This window comes from Lutjanus erythropterus, chromosome 3 (assembly GCF_056507025.1).
Source record: "Lutjanus erythropterus isolate fLutEry1 chromosome 3, fLutEry1.hap2, whole genome shotgun sequence".
NCBI lineage: Eukaryota > Metazoa > Chordata > Actinopteri > Lutjaniformes > Lutjanidae > Lutjanus > Lutjanus erythropterus.
Window position 1 is genome coordinate 21,139,504 of NC_139319.1, and position 14,597 is coordinate 21,154,100.

General features: G+C 39.8%; 1 protein-coding gene across 4 annotated transcripts in view; it reads right to left on the reverse strand.

Moving 5' to 3' along the window:
- Window positions 1-3,141: 3,141 nt before the first annotated feature.
- Window positions 3,142-14,597, reverse strand: part of apbb2b (amyloid beta (A4) precursor protein-binding, family B, member 2b) — a 59,298-nt gene continuing 47,842 nt past the window's right edge. For 3 of the 4 annotated variants that reach the window (XM_084715370.1, XM_084715369.1, XM_084715367.1), the window contains 6 exons: window positions 12,432-12,546; window positions 10,634-10,721; window positions 8,259-8,342; window positions 8,007-8,122; window positions 6,830-7,009; window positions 3,142-4,719 (listed from right to left, as the gene is read on the reverse strand). In XM_084715370.1, coding sequence (XP_084571496.1) covers window positions 4,549-4,719; window positions 6,830-7,009; window positions 8,007-8,122; window positions 8,259-8,342; window positions 10,634-10,721; window positions 12,432-12,546 — 754 coding nt within the window. In that variant the 3' untranslated portion in view covers window positions 3,142-4,548. The remainder of the gene's footprint in view (window positions 4,720-6,829; window positions 7,010-8,006; window positions 8,123-8,258; window positions 8,343-10,633; window positions 10,722-12,431; window positions 12,547-14,597) is intronic. The other variant, XM_084715368.1, reaches the window with a different exon arrangement.

A 14,597-nucleotide genomic window follows, 5' to 3' on the forward strand; every position in this document is an offset into this window, starting at 1 on the left:
ATAGATACTTGTATTATTATATTAATGATCAAATAGGAGTACAGCATCTTAAAATCTTTGCACTTTGAGCTACCAAAGGCAAGATAGATTGTATCAATTCACTGGCCCTGTTATTTATATGATTTTTAGGTGTTGGGGAAGGGGCTTTGCCATTTTATGACTTATAAGTATTACCTGGGGACCTCTAGTAATTTGTTATAATTGTGGAGGTCGTGGGAATCTTAATATCATGCAACATGTTGGCAAAATATAGTAGGTAATTTGCAGTGGGATTTTAATTTTACAAACACAGTCCTCCATCAGACATATAAACACCTGGAGGTACTTAAAACCACTTCTGTGATCATTCCCATTCCACTGTCAATGTTCCCACTACAGTAAGTTTGTCCAGGACAGAGGTGAAACACAATGCTGCCAGTTCCAAGAACTACTGGACTAAACAACAAATCAATTAATTTTAAAAAATGATGAAAAAGAAAGAGCTGCAGCCTAAATGCACACAGACACACAACATCCAGGTGTTCTGTTTTATAATGCTGTTTATTCTCACAATTGGTTACATTGATAAAGTGTACAAATCAGTGAGCAGCAAACGGAAGCCAACACATCCATCTGTGGGAAATGTGTGTGTTTGTTGTTGTTGTTTATGTGTGTGAGCTAGACAGAGACGCTGGGAGTCCACTGCTGTCACCGCCATTATCTCCCTCCTCTTCCTCCTCAGACCAGCAGTGAACTCCCAGCTCTCAGTGCACTGTACAAGGTGAAGATATATTCTTTTATTTCAGCAAAGCGGAGCTTGTTGTAGCCTTGTGAGTTAACCAGGGACTGAGACAATGACACCGAGTCAAGAGACTTGACTTGCCCCAACTAATAAAATCAGTATATACCTTTATAAAATAGAATAAATAAAATAAAAAATATTTCTGTTCAGTACATACAGTCGTTCTTTCAACCATCCAAGGGCATGCAAGGCTTTTTACGACTTTCCATTTCTCGAGATCAAAAGAATGCATAGATAATTGCTCAGTTAAATTCAGTATCAACTTAATTGACAACTGTGAAAATTTCCAATCACCTCTCCTCTCTTGTTCATTATTTGCTCTCGTATTTTTCTTATCTACAACAATGTATATCAGTATTTTACACTTTGGCCATTTGGTGAATTCTCAAAAAAGGCATTTCATTACAAGAAAATAATAGAAAACTACAGACATTCAAAATGAAAACATAGCTTATAACAATGATTAATGCCAAATGTTACATTAAATGGATATTATGTACACACATAGTTTGTAATTTCATTCACATTTCAACATCCGTGTGACAAAAGAAAGTGGTGTGGCTGAAGTTTTCTCATCAAAATCTCAATTACACTCCTAGCTCCTTAAATCTATGTACGTTAACGGTGGAGTTTAAAAGCAAGATGCACCTACAGCACAAATCTAACAATTAGTTAATTGTGTTGCTAAGCCCTGCCCCCCTGTTACTGTTGCTACGCTTGTCAAACTCTCACATGGCATGAATGCAGTTTACAAAGACAGTCGCAGATTTAGATTTTAAAATTCACAGTAAATTTTTTAAATAATGGCGCTTTGATTTCATGCAGAAGTAAACAAAAGTAGCTTCCCATTTTAACCAGTGACCATTTTGGTGGCTAAAACACAAAACCATTGCAAGCAGATTTGTATTAGCTCACTGGCTAACTACCCCCCCCCCCCCCCGATCACATAGAGCTGGGATGCTGTGAAAAACAGAATATGATAACTTGCTAATTCCTTGTGACACATACTCAACTGAAAACAGTAAAAACTTCAACTCAATTGATTTTTGTATGCTTATTCCAGAAACAGACTGGGAAAGTTCTGGAATGCTCAGAAAAACACCTGTTTGGAACATTGGACAGGTAAATTGGTAACAGGTGATAGCATCGTGATTGGATGAAAAAGCAGCATCCACCAAAGGCTCAGTCATTCACAGGCAAAGGTGTTGTAAAAAACATGTTTATATAAAACATATTACTACATGGGTTTGGGAACACCTTGTAAAACTGTTGTCAGTAAACACATTCACATTTGCAAATAACTGTGTTCTGTTTTTATTTGTTTTACAAAATGTCCTGACTTTTTTGGAATCAAAGTTGTTGTTAAATTAAGCTCCATCATTTGGTTGCTTGCACTCTTTCTGGCTAATGTTTTAATGTCATACCAGTCATTTATGAAATAGATTCTTGTAAAAGGAATCTTGAATGTGCCACTGATGGCTACATAGACAACAGGTCATAGCAGCTAATATTAGCCTCAACTCTAATGCAGGTGCATCCGGGACCACCTGACAGCGGGAGGATACCACACAGAGGACATGTCATTGAGGACTAAGCTTTTCCTTTTTTACATTACCTGTAAAACCACAAAATATATTTAGCTATCTACAGTAAACCCTGGATTATGCTTAATGCTACTTTCAGTCATCTGCTTGGAGGACGCATTCCACACATGACCAGTAGATCGCCATCTGTAGGACCATGCTGATAAGTAACTGGCAGATAAGGCCAGTCCTGACAAATTATGGGTACTCAAATGTCTGCGCAGAGCCTACACATACACTCTCCAATGATGAAATTTACATCACACATACCATTGCACATTTGTGAACATGGAAAGTATAATACTGGCTTAAGCTAGTTAGCACGGCTTGCTAATTCCCTTCACTTTTGCTCATGTTATTAGTTTTTGTAAAGGTGATATAAAGAAGATACAACCCTACAATCCGTTTCCATGCAGAGTTAGTCTTCTTACAGACCCCTGCACACTGTTTCAACATGTGGTTTAATCCAAAAGCTTGACAGAGTGACCACCAGGTTCCTAAATCGATAAGAGAATTAATGTCCAATGGTAGGTTTATGTAATGGTCAGTTATAGAGGTTTGGTTGGGGGGGGGGAGAGGACTTAAGTTATTAGCATACATCCCAGTTTGTCAGGTATGTAATAATAAGGAGCTAGCAGTGTTGAATTGAGATTCGCGTGAGAAAAACTATAGAAAACAGACCAAAAGAAGAGGAACAAACGTGAGCTTGTGGCACTGATGAAAACAGTCGTACAGTAAGGAAGAAGGCGATGAGAAAACAGAGAAGGCGCATTCAAGTGAACAGAACCCTGGAGACAGACAGATAGCAGCCCAGGGGAGTCCTGTTAATATGAGTCAACATGTCTCTCTATTGGCTTTCCTCTGGAAAAAAAACAGCTGAGGCTGGAGGTGAAACCTGTCTCTCTCCTCACCTCCTCGCAGTTCAGATCTCAGCTGTGGACAAAAATCATTGCCACCACTGGCCAGGTACAAAAACACATTCCCCCAGTCTTCTTCTCTGCATGATTCCTCAAGCATTTCCTTGTGTTGGCAATCTCCTTTTATTATTGGTGGACATGAAGTCTCTGAGGACTGACACTGAGGTGGGATTTAAAGGAATAGTCAGTCATAATTTCCTCCAGCATGTATATCAAAGAGCAGCAGCAGCAGCAGTCTAGTACTGTTTACCAGAGAGCAGAGGAGGGAGGGCTAACACTCTGTCCATTCCTGCAGCTCCTCCTCCGTTATGGCTATCATCTGTCATTTTCCGAGGGACAACAAAACAAAATGGACAACGAGCAAACTGGAAGTATATGAAGGATGTTTTCGGGTGAAAAGTCACCACTCGTTTAGACCCTCCAGGCTGATTCTTGCACAGTTGAAGAGAAAGAAAGAAGAAGAAAAACAAAAACGTGGCTTCGGATTTCTCACCCCTTCAGTCTCTGAAAGCAGCAGCAGTGTATTGATATCATCTAGAATGGTTTACTTTTATATAAAAAGTTCATGCAGGATCAGTTGAACAGGTGTGTGTGTGTAGACTGACGGTCAAACCTCTTTAGTCTGTAGCAGCGTCCTTCTTTCATTCATTCATTCGTTACACACTGATTGGAGACACAATGGCTTTCATGATTCCTTCCTTCCATTTACTTCAGTCTACTGAGGACAATGAGAAAGAGGGACAGAGGAAAGGGGAAGAGCCACTACAGACTAACAGGACAACCAGGTGGATGACGGGGGGGTGTGGCCAGGTGTGCAAGGTCATGCTGGCAGCACAGGCACAGACACAAATACAATAAGAGCATGGAGAGATAAGCAGTTTGAGCAATGCTGAGATTGCTCATCACACGTGCTGTACTGACTACTTCTTCACTTTTTGCTCTCTTCTCCTCGCTCCTTCTCTGTGCTGAGGGGGATGAGAGTTACTTCTATGTACACTTTCACCTTGACGATGATCATTCTGTGGTTGTTCCTTCCTGACAGGGAAATAAGAGTCTCTATTTTCTGGGAACAGATTTGAGCTTGAAATTCCAATTTTACTCCAAAGAAAAGCGAAGGAGCTGTGACAGGGTTTCCCAAACCCCGGGGCTTTGCTGTGTTTCCATGGTTACTGGGGTCTGTGGCGGCGACGGGTTTTGGCAGCGATGCGACTGGTTACCATGGTGACTGGGGGTTGTGGCAGGGAAGTCGGTAGGCGCTTAGCCACAGTTACTGCGGCAACTCTGTGACGGGTCTTTTCTGTTTGAGGGTGTCAATGAGAGACAGGACGCCTCGCTTCACGCTGGTCGACACCCGGCGGGACACTGAGTCGCCAGGGGGTGACGAACCACAGGCCTTCTGGGAGGGGGGTCGAGCCACCAAACACTTCTGATACCGCAGCTAAAAGACAGAAAGTAAGAAAGAGACATATTGTAAATAATAGAGAGTTACAGCTGCTGAGTATATGACTGTGTGTGTGTGTGTGTGTGTGTGTGTGTGTGTGTGCGTGTGCGTTGGACTGGTGCAGGCTGCTAGCTGTGATCAATAGTAATGATTGATGATTCTTGTCACTGTGAATCAGTTTTAGTGTGTGTGTGTGTGTGTGTGTGTGTGTGTGTGTGTGTATGTCCATATATCCAAACTTGTGATGTGTGATCAATAGCTCGGCCAGCAGTCAACTAATCTTGTGACTCACACACAGAGCAAGGGCAGAGGAAGATGAGTAACCTTTGCTAATGGGATGCATTATAGCAGAAACACTACAGAGGGCATTCTGGGTTGTGATTATGGACAATCCAATGATAAAATAAAAACATTATAAAAGGTTTACTGCGGTTATTACCTCAATGTACATGTGTCCTCTTTGAGAGTGTGTGTAACCAAATCTAAAACACTTAACTTTTAACAAAAAATCCGAACTGACCTGCAAGGGCATCCTCTGTCAAAGACGACTGAGGCTGAACACACTATACTTTCACTTTAGGTGGCTTCTTTGATTTGAATGCATGTTTTACCATCAACAGTGTGTTGACAGAGGGCCCCATTACAATCTGAACAGAGCATATGGTTGGTCAGTAAAACACCCATCTGTCAAGACTGAGACTAAACTGCAGGCAGAGAAAGTGGGGCTCTAAGTGTCTATGCCCGTCTGTACTTTAAGTGATGATGACCTTATTTCCAACATGGAAGCATTTTGCCATGAGTTCAATTAGGAATGAAGGAAAATGAGACCTTTTAATAAGATCAGCTGGTTTTAATTAGATCATGTATTTAGTATAAAGTGATTTTTATAAATCTTGAGTTTTATGCTTGAATGTCCTTGAGTTTTTTTGAGTCCTAAATGAAGTTAATCTGGAAAAAACGGTGTTGTTTCTTCTTACCATGGAAAAGACAGTCATTGTTTTTTGTCACAGAATTAAAGCTACAATATGTAACATTTCCTCTGTAAAATGTCTAAAAATGCTGGACATGTGTTATATATTTTGTTGAGCTGTGTTCTTACACTAAAGTTTACAAATGTTTTCAACAATGTCCAAATACAGAGAAATCCATACTTTATTCAAGGAAATAGCACATTTCTTGTTAGCTGTTGCTAGCTAACACGGGACGATCAGAGAGTCAGGAAGGAAACCGGCAAACGTGACTAAATGTAATGTGAATAAAAATTTCGTATTATCTTGTCTGTGAACATGATTTCTGTCTGAGTCATATTACATACATTTTCATCAGCTAAGCTGGCCTTTTAACAAAGAAGACAACAACTACCATGAACCCATGCCTCTTCAAGAAGTCATTAAACTATCTTTTTTGTTAGTGTTTCAATGTGAGAGAGATCCCTAGCAGAACAATTTACATATTATGCATTTAATGAACATGAATTTAATATTTTTTTCTTTTCTTTCTACTTTCTAATCCCCTTGTAGCCTAAAAACCAGTGTGGTAAATTTATACAAATTCCAACTTGAATTAGCTGTCATGATTAAGTTACAGTTCTTCACACTATATTTCCCACAATTACCCACAACTTTATTTCCTCAACATCCCCTCCGTCACTAGAGAGGTGCTTTTACATTCCTATACTAAAAAACGCGATATCTGTGCACTTCCCTAAAATCTGAGATTCAAACTTACCCGGGCAAGCTAAATTTGGTACATACCAAATTCAAACACAAATTGCTGTCTTATATGCAAATGAAACCAGTAAAGAAACCTGGAACCTCTGGCACAGAGCATACTTGTCACTACAGAGAGTAAGAGTTAGCATTAGCCGTATCAGCCACTGCCAGTTACAAGATAACAAACAACAAAAACAAATAAATGGATGGTTTCCAGAGTTTTTTTTTACTTTTTATGTGGAAAAACCACATAAATAAAATATTAATCATAGCAGACCTTTTTTTGACACACATTAAATTGTGTCCAGAGGGGAACTTAAATCAACCCAGTCAGAGTTGTCTCAGTGTATGAGTCATGTTGTCAACTTTGTGTCTTTGTTTTCCCAGTGACTCACCATACAAGCTGCCTGTACAGCCTCCGACACATTCCCGGCATTGGGCTCACACCAGAAGACATGACAGTCAAAACGATGGCCGCCAGAGTCCATGACGAAGGCAAACGTGTGTATGTCACGACCAACGCCCATGAAAGACAGGAAACGAACACGACACTCCACCAGCACTTCCTCTTCATCCTGGTTAGAAAGGTATATATATGTGTATGAGAACAATCAGAAAGTCATAAGATTTAACTATTTCCCCTGAGCAGGGCAAAAAAGGCATTACATGACACAATACTGAGGGAATTTCCAATCATCTGCTATTTTTTCTGCACTTGGTTAACACAAAAAAGCTGCCAGTGAAACAGCTTATAAAGAGGTCGACTGGAGCAGATGGTTTTTAAGTGCCTTGATGTTGCAGCTGAAATTCATAACTTATTTAAAGGTAAAAAAGGACTTTTTATATCATCTGCATGGCCGAACATTGTTATTTAACACTAATATTGATGCTGTCTATGAACTACATCTCTGGGTAGCCGCTTGCTACCTTTCTGGTTGACAGTATCACTATATTTTGTTCAATCCAGAACACAAGCACACAAATGTTTTCCTTCATTTTTGAAGTTTCACACATTGGAATTAACAGTGAAATTCATGGAGCTGATTAACTTTATCTGCTAGACACATCACCTTATCTGACAACAGAAAATGTTACATCACATTACTAAACAGAAGTTGCAGTCCTGTAATGAAGTCATAGTCCCTACAGGCAAGGTAAAGCCAGTTGTGCTAGCCATGTGGCCACAGAAATAAGCCAGTTTCTCTAAACAGGACCGCCAGAAAAAAAAAGAAAAGGCCTAAGTAAGAAGACAGGGGTGATGAGACAACCTCATCAACTGACCTTTGGATGATCCACCATCTATGTTTTCAGTGACATCCCACTGCCATACAGTGCAAGAATGTATAGAAACTTGTAGATTTCCACTAATAAGAAAATGGTGGTTCCTATCTTTGCCTATGAAGGAAGCTGCCTCAATAAATCCCATAATGTCAAACCTCTCAGGTTACCCCAAGGTTTTTGAAGTTGTTTTATCTTTTTAATTTTTTTTTTACGGAAAGCAGGAAAAAAAGAGTGATGAAAAGCAAGGGAAGTTGGGGATTGTAGTTCAGCAATAACATATGTGTGTCTGACCTTGTCTTTGCTGATGGTGACAGTAGCATCTGCCACATTCAGGGCTACAGGAGTCCAGTCCTCTTTGTTGGAAGAACCGATTAAACTGTCTATAGCTCCATTCAGTATGTCCATCCCTGGAGAGGAGGATGTTAAAAACAAACAAAAATTAAAATCATACCCGAAGTTAAGCGATCAATATTAACACCAACCATGTACTTTGCATCTCATGACAATTACAGTATTACGTGTGTGTTTGTGTGTCAGATTCACCTATTGGTCTCGCCACAGGCATCATCCCAAGGTAGAGCACCTGAAACTTCTGAACCAGCTCCGTCTTTGGTGTGGGGAACTCTGCTGGGGAGAAGCCCCACACACATTTAATAGGTGCTCATTAGGGTAAATATTTAACTAGATGTAGAGGACCAACAATACACGTTTCTAAAAATAATGTTTGGATACTGACCACTACCATGCCGTCCAACTAACTGTCAAAACCTTTCTATATGTAATGTGAGAGATCAGTTCTATGATTCTGGTCTTTGAGTTTGTTGAATTTGTTTGTTTGGACATCATTTTCTCTGCCAAAAACATGTTTTTCTTCTCCTTAATGTTGTAGACATTGCATCATGCACTGCAAAGAAATGTCAGAGATATTTTTCAATATTGCTTTGCAAAGATGACCTTAAGGATAAGTTATTTAATTTCTACAGTATTTATTAATGTTATCATGCTATAAGGACACTGCCATGGCACAGTAGACTTTAATCCCAAATTCCCACTCTGCACCTCCTGTGTCTCATGTTTCAAAAGTTTATGCCATTTTTTTTATTTTTTTATTTTAAGCAGAGACAGACGCTGCAGCTGTTTGATTTGACAGGCTGTCAGCAGCAGACGGGATTGTTGTCAGTCTGCCTGCCTGTTGCTACGTCTCATGTTTTAGCCTACATATCTTTTCAACACTCCTGTCCTGAATTGTCTCCTAAGTACAAGAAAGTTGATCTTGCTGTCACAGACATCTTTTGGCTGGCTACTTTTCCCCATCTGTCTGGCTATTAAAAAAATTTGAAGAGATCTCTCCACATTCTCTGCCACATTATGCTGGTGCACTCGACAATCAACCCCCAAATCTGCAAAAACGTACCATGTGGAGTTTTTGACCACCAGTAGAGTTTAAGAGAAATGATTTCCCAGTTTTGTTTGTATTGTGTATTTTCATGCACCTAAGGAAGCAACCACATTTCTGCCTTGCTATTCTACTCACTGACAGCTGGCAGTGGTAATGCAAAGTGGAGAGAAGCAATGAGCCAAAGCCAAGGAACAACAGGACTGCACTCTAGTAAATATGGATGTAAACAATGCATGATTTAAAATATTAAACAAAGTGGCTTAGTAAATGTTTTATGAGGAACGAAATGCATTCAATACGGTAGTCAGACTTCAAGGACACACACAGCATTAACAACGAAGAAATTTAGTTTAAAAGAAAACTCTGCAGCCAAGTTGTCCCAATATAAGGACTTTACTTTTGATTGTGGTATTGATAAAGTATTGATACTTTTGACGACCTTCATCCACAGGGAACCTTTAAAAGGAGCAACATGTAAAATATAGCCACCCGTCAAAGGTAACTCCAAGCATATCACCAGAGTAACTGTGAACTGCTGCTCACTATACTCTTTGCAGTTAATATCTAGCTAGCCTACTAGCTGCTGTTTGCTCATTCTAAAGGCTATTGTGACTCAAGTGTGGCCAGAGCTGCAGCTCAGATCACAAGTGGAGTATGGGGCCAGTGTGACAACAGGGAATACAGCGATGAAGATGGTAGGTGGGGACAGGAGAGACGTGAAGCAGAGAGGATCAAGAGGGAGATTTGGCATCAGATCGGATATTTCCACATGTAATGCGTTGGATCAAGCATCTGTTTCAACCAAACCAGAGTTTGTGATTGCCGAACAGTGGAAAGACAAACTGAGATAAATTGTTGGCTTTTGTTTTGTTTCTGTCGAGTTTGAAGTGTTTATGAAGAAGCTTGTATTAGTCTGGTAAAAGAGAAACTTGAACTTACAATAGGTGTAAAAATATTTACTTTTGTGTCATTTTTGGGTTTTGCTCATTTATTAAATTATAAGAGCTACAAGAGCTTGTGAAAGAAACTGAACTGAGAAGATCAGCCTATTATCTGTTAAGGCACAAAGTGTCATCACTAGATGAGATGGGATGGGACTAGCTGCTAACTACAGTAGATATATCTGTAACACACAACATAAATGTTTTTGACATAAAGTCACAACTATTACTTCTTCACATTCTATTTATGATGTTTTAAATTTAAGTTCCAGCCATATCATTCACATTGCTCCTTTAAAAATTTGCTCACAGCGATGGATGTGTGAACACTGACTGACTTCAGCTGCACCAAAATTATCTATTAATCAAACTGCCTCAATGCTTCTCTTCCTGACTTGACAGAAGACATCGTGATGACAACATAGCAAATTGTGGAGATTTCCTGCTGTGCAATTTAAATGCATGCAGTATACCAGAGGAGTGATAACTGCCATGCATCTATTGATCTGTCACTTGTCGCATTCACTCTCAGTGTCTCTCAAACACACTGGGTGAGGTGCTGTATGCATGAAGCCTACCTTGTAAAGGGAGATCTAGTCCTGCCTGCATCCTGTCCTGGAGAGAGCCTCCTGCCATCGCTTTGGCATTCTTTCGCTCTGTCATTATCTGGAGGAGAGAGAGAAAGCGGGAGAGGGGAGAAAAAGCAGAGAAGTATGAGGAAATGGCGTGTAAAAACAGAGCAGATACCGTGGCAGAGACACAGGGGAGGAGGAGGGTGAAGAGACAAAGACAAAAAGTGTGAAAGTGAAAGAGAATGAGGGGGGAAAAAAGATGAAAGAGTCAACACAAAAGAGCTCAGGAAAACCTGGAGCAGTTTCACCCCTGATACTGTCATGCTGTCTTCCCATTTCACACACACACACACACACACACACACACACACACACACACACACACACACACACAGACATATTAACCAGGTCACACTCCTATCTCCAAAACAGAGTAAAAGCTTTTCCTGCAATGCAACTCACTGTGAGAAACACTTATGTGCAAATGCAGAACCAAACTGACAAAAACATCCAAAACCATTCACACACAAACACGCCTGGGACCACCGCACATAAATTATACATGTCCTCAATCAGAGAGTTTGTCACAGCAGTTCTGCATCTCAGCAACCCCTGCTGTGACAAATTCTCTGCCTTTCCTTATTTATCCTTTTTCTGTGTGTGAAAAGTCCTTATTAAACACACTCGATGTTCTATAATATAGGTTGACTGTAAAATGTGGGACACTTAGTATCAGTGTAAAGGATGAGATGAAGGACAAATGGATCCTTTGCCACCTTTTCTAACAAATTACACTTCAGGAACACACTTTGTTTGACTCAGTGGTCATAACAAGGTATCTGTGGGTAACAGAAGTTATAAAAAAAAAGCTTTAAAACGCTACACAGTATTGAATTTAACACCAAATTACAAGTCTACATACATAAATAAAGAATTTAAAGATCTTTTCCCGAAATTGAATTAATGTTCTGCTGCTATAAATGTGTTTTATTGGGACCAGGATAAAAGGAAAATCCATTTTATTCCCAGTGAGTTCAGGGAATAAAGCAAGTGCAGTAAAAAACATGGTTTGAATACTTTTCTGCTAACCCTGTTTGCATTCATCTGTATTCATCTAAGCGTGGACATGCAGAGCACAGAAAGCTCTGTGATAACTATGTTTTGTGAGAAGAAAACCTTGTTTGGTTTGAAATTTAGATGAGTTTAATCTTGTTTTTGGACTTTTTGAGGACTGCAGAGGCTCAAGATTAAAATGTGTGCTTAGATTGTGGAATAGTAAATGTGATAAAATAATACAAGCACTCTCGAGGTTGGGCATTTCAATGTGTTGAGTTAATGTATTGTCTCTTAGGTGCCACAAGCACTGGTGCTTGAATTAATGTTATGACTAAAACTGGCTGGCACCAACAAAGATTAATTGAATCTAGCTAGCTAAAAAGCTAAAAACATTTTATGATCTGCTCCCTAGCTAAACAATTAGTTAGCCTACTCATGATGGCTGGGAATTTCTAATTTATGTCTCTTTGTTTGTCAAGTTTTTTGCTGGATCACATTTTAATTTGTTGTTAGAAGTTTTAGTGCAACAGAAATCATTTTGAGCTAATTTTAAAGTTTGGTGCAGCAATCTCTATTGTTGCAGCCCAGCCTACATGTACTGTTTCAGTTCCATTTTGTTTGTAAAATGAATGGTGATAATGAGTACATTTTCTTGTCTCCCAGCACATTCATCTTCATCCGAGTCTATTTTGCCAAATCCAAACTTGGCCTTGTGTCTGTGGACTCTTCTCTGGCCTGAACTGCTTACCCGGGAGCAGATCTCATGCAGGCTGGTGGCGATGGCTTTGGCTGGCGTGTCACAGCGGAACACATGACATTTCAGGATCCTGGTGTTTTTATCCCGTGCCACATATGCAAAATCCCTGGGAGAGAGAAAAAAAACACAGGGTCAATGAAGACACACAAGAGGAGAAAAACACCGGGTGGGTGAAGATGGGAGGAGGTTTTTTGTTGGATGAGTTTCGGCTACCACTTGGAGATGGATAAATAATGAAGTAGTAATGTGTGTTGATGATATGTGTGTGTATATGTGTTTTGGGACTGACAGCTCTTGGAGACAGATGAGAAATGAACTGACCTTTGTCAGTCTGATGAATACAGGACAAACACACATACACACACATGCAGGTCGATGGACCCCACAGATCAATAGAGCAGCATGATGCAAGAGGGAGTTGAATGAGTGACAGCAGGGAAGAACTTTTCCCCTGGGCCCACTGGAGCTAAAAACAATTTAACTCCGCTGAATAGAAGGGACAAAAAGAAGAAAGGAAGGAGACGAAGGGAGAGAGGAATGAAGATGAAGAAATATAGCCGCAACAAATTAAACTAGTACAGCACACACACACACACACGCTGATTTACGTCATTGAGAAATGCACATAAAACCAGTCTAAATAACTTCCTTCAAGCTGTGTGCTTCAATATGCTGGGCAATAGGAAACACAGGCCTGAGGGTTAACAAGATTTCTGAGCCTGGCCCCATGGGGAGAAACTCTCCACAAAAGATTCCTATTTGTTCGTGTGTGTGTGTGTGTGTGTGTGTGTGAGCACAGTTAAAAATGCTTGTAGACAGAGAAGGACAGAGGAGGTCACCTTCACTTCCTACATCTGTGAGTGTGTGCGCACTCAATGCTCCAGTACATCAAGAGCCACTTTGAAGACGAGGAAAAATGAGACGCAGAGGAAATTAAACAATAAGGAATGACGAAGATGATGGAGAGATACTGTCGGGGGGGTGGAGGGATGAAAGGAAGGAATGTGTTTACCTCTCTCTGTGTCCAAGGAAGCAAGGGAGGAAAGGAAGGCAGTTAGTACAAGACAAGAGAAACAAAAAAATCCATCGTACCCCCTCCTGCTGGAGGACAAGAGGCATAGAGGAGCAAATACCAGTTGTGGAATGTAACTATGTACATTTAAGTACTGTGCTCAAGTCAACATTTGAGGTACTTGTACTTTACTCAAGTTTTTCCGTTTTACACAAATTCTACTTTAATATATCTCAGAGGCAAATACTTAATTTTTTACTCCACTATATTTAACGCTGGCTTTTTAGAGATACGTGGTCTCATAGGACAGTGATTGGACAAATATATGATGATCTTATAAGATATGATGCATTACTTTTCTACTATTACTTCACTTTACATGGCTAAACTAGTCAACAGTATATAAAGTAGTTAAAATTAGCTCAACTTTAAATATCTACAACAGTAAAATGCGACATACACATTAATCCAGCAGTAATATTAATCCAAAAACATCCGATCATCAGTGAAACACTAGCAGGGAACATTTTACTGTACAATGAGTAATTTTTGTTTAAAAAGTGACTGAAAAGATTACATGATTATTAAAATAGTTGGCATTTTCTTTCGATCGATTAGTTATTGCAGTTCTACTCTAAAAACAGCTTCAAAAGCAGAGCATGCATACATGTGTGTGCACAGTGATCGGGTGTAGCACAGGTCAAAGCAGCAATGCAGGGAATTCTTATGCATATTTAACCTTGAGGTAAAATAAAAAAAATGACAGAAACTGAATGAAGTATGAAGGTAAAAAGAGTGGAGAGAGGAACAGCAGGATGGAGAGATGCTCTGGACAGGCGCAATTAGTTTTAATTGGCTGCTGATGGTTTGTGTTTCCTAAAAGAAATTAAGGGAATAGGCTGGGAGTTTCTAAAAGCCACATAAAAAAGAAGTTACTGTGAGTGAGAACCAGAGAAGGAAAGAATATAATGATAGAAAGGTGAGAGGAAATTGGAAGTGAACTGCAACAATGTACACAGTAAAGATAAAAGCGTAAAGACGAAGGGAGGATAAAACACTGAGATGAAGAGAGAAGATAAAAGTCAGAGGAAAAGGGGGGAGAAAAGGGGGGAAAACGGGGTGATATCTCATTTCGAATATAATCT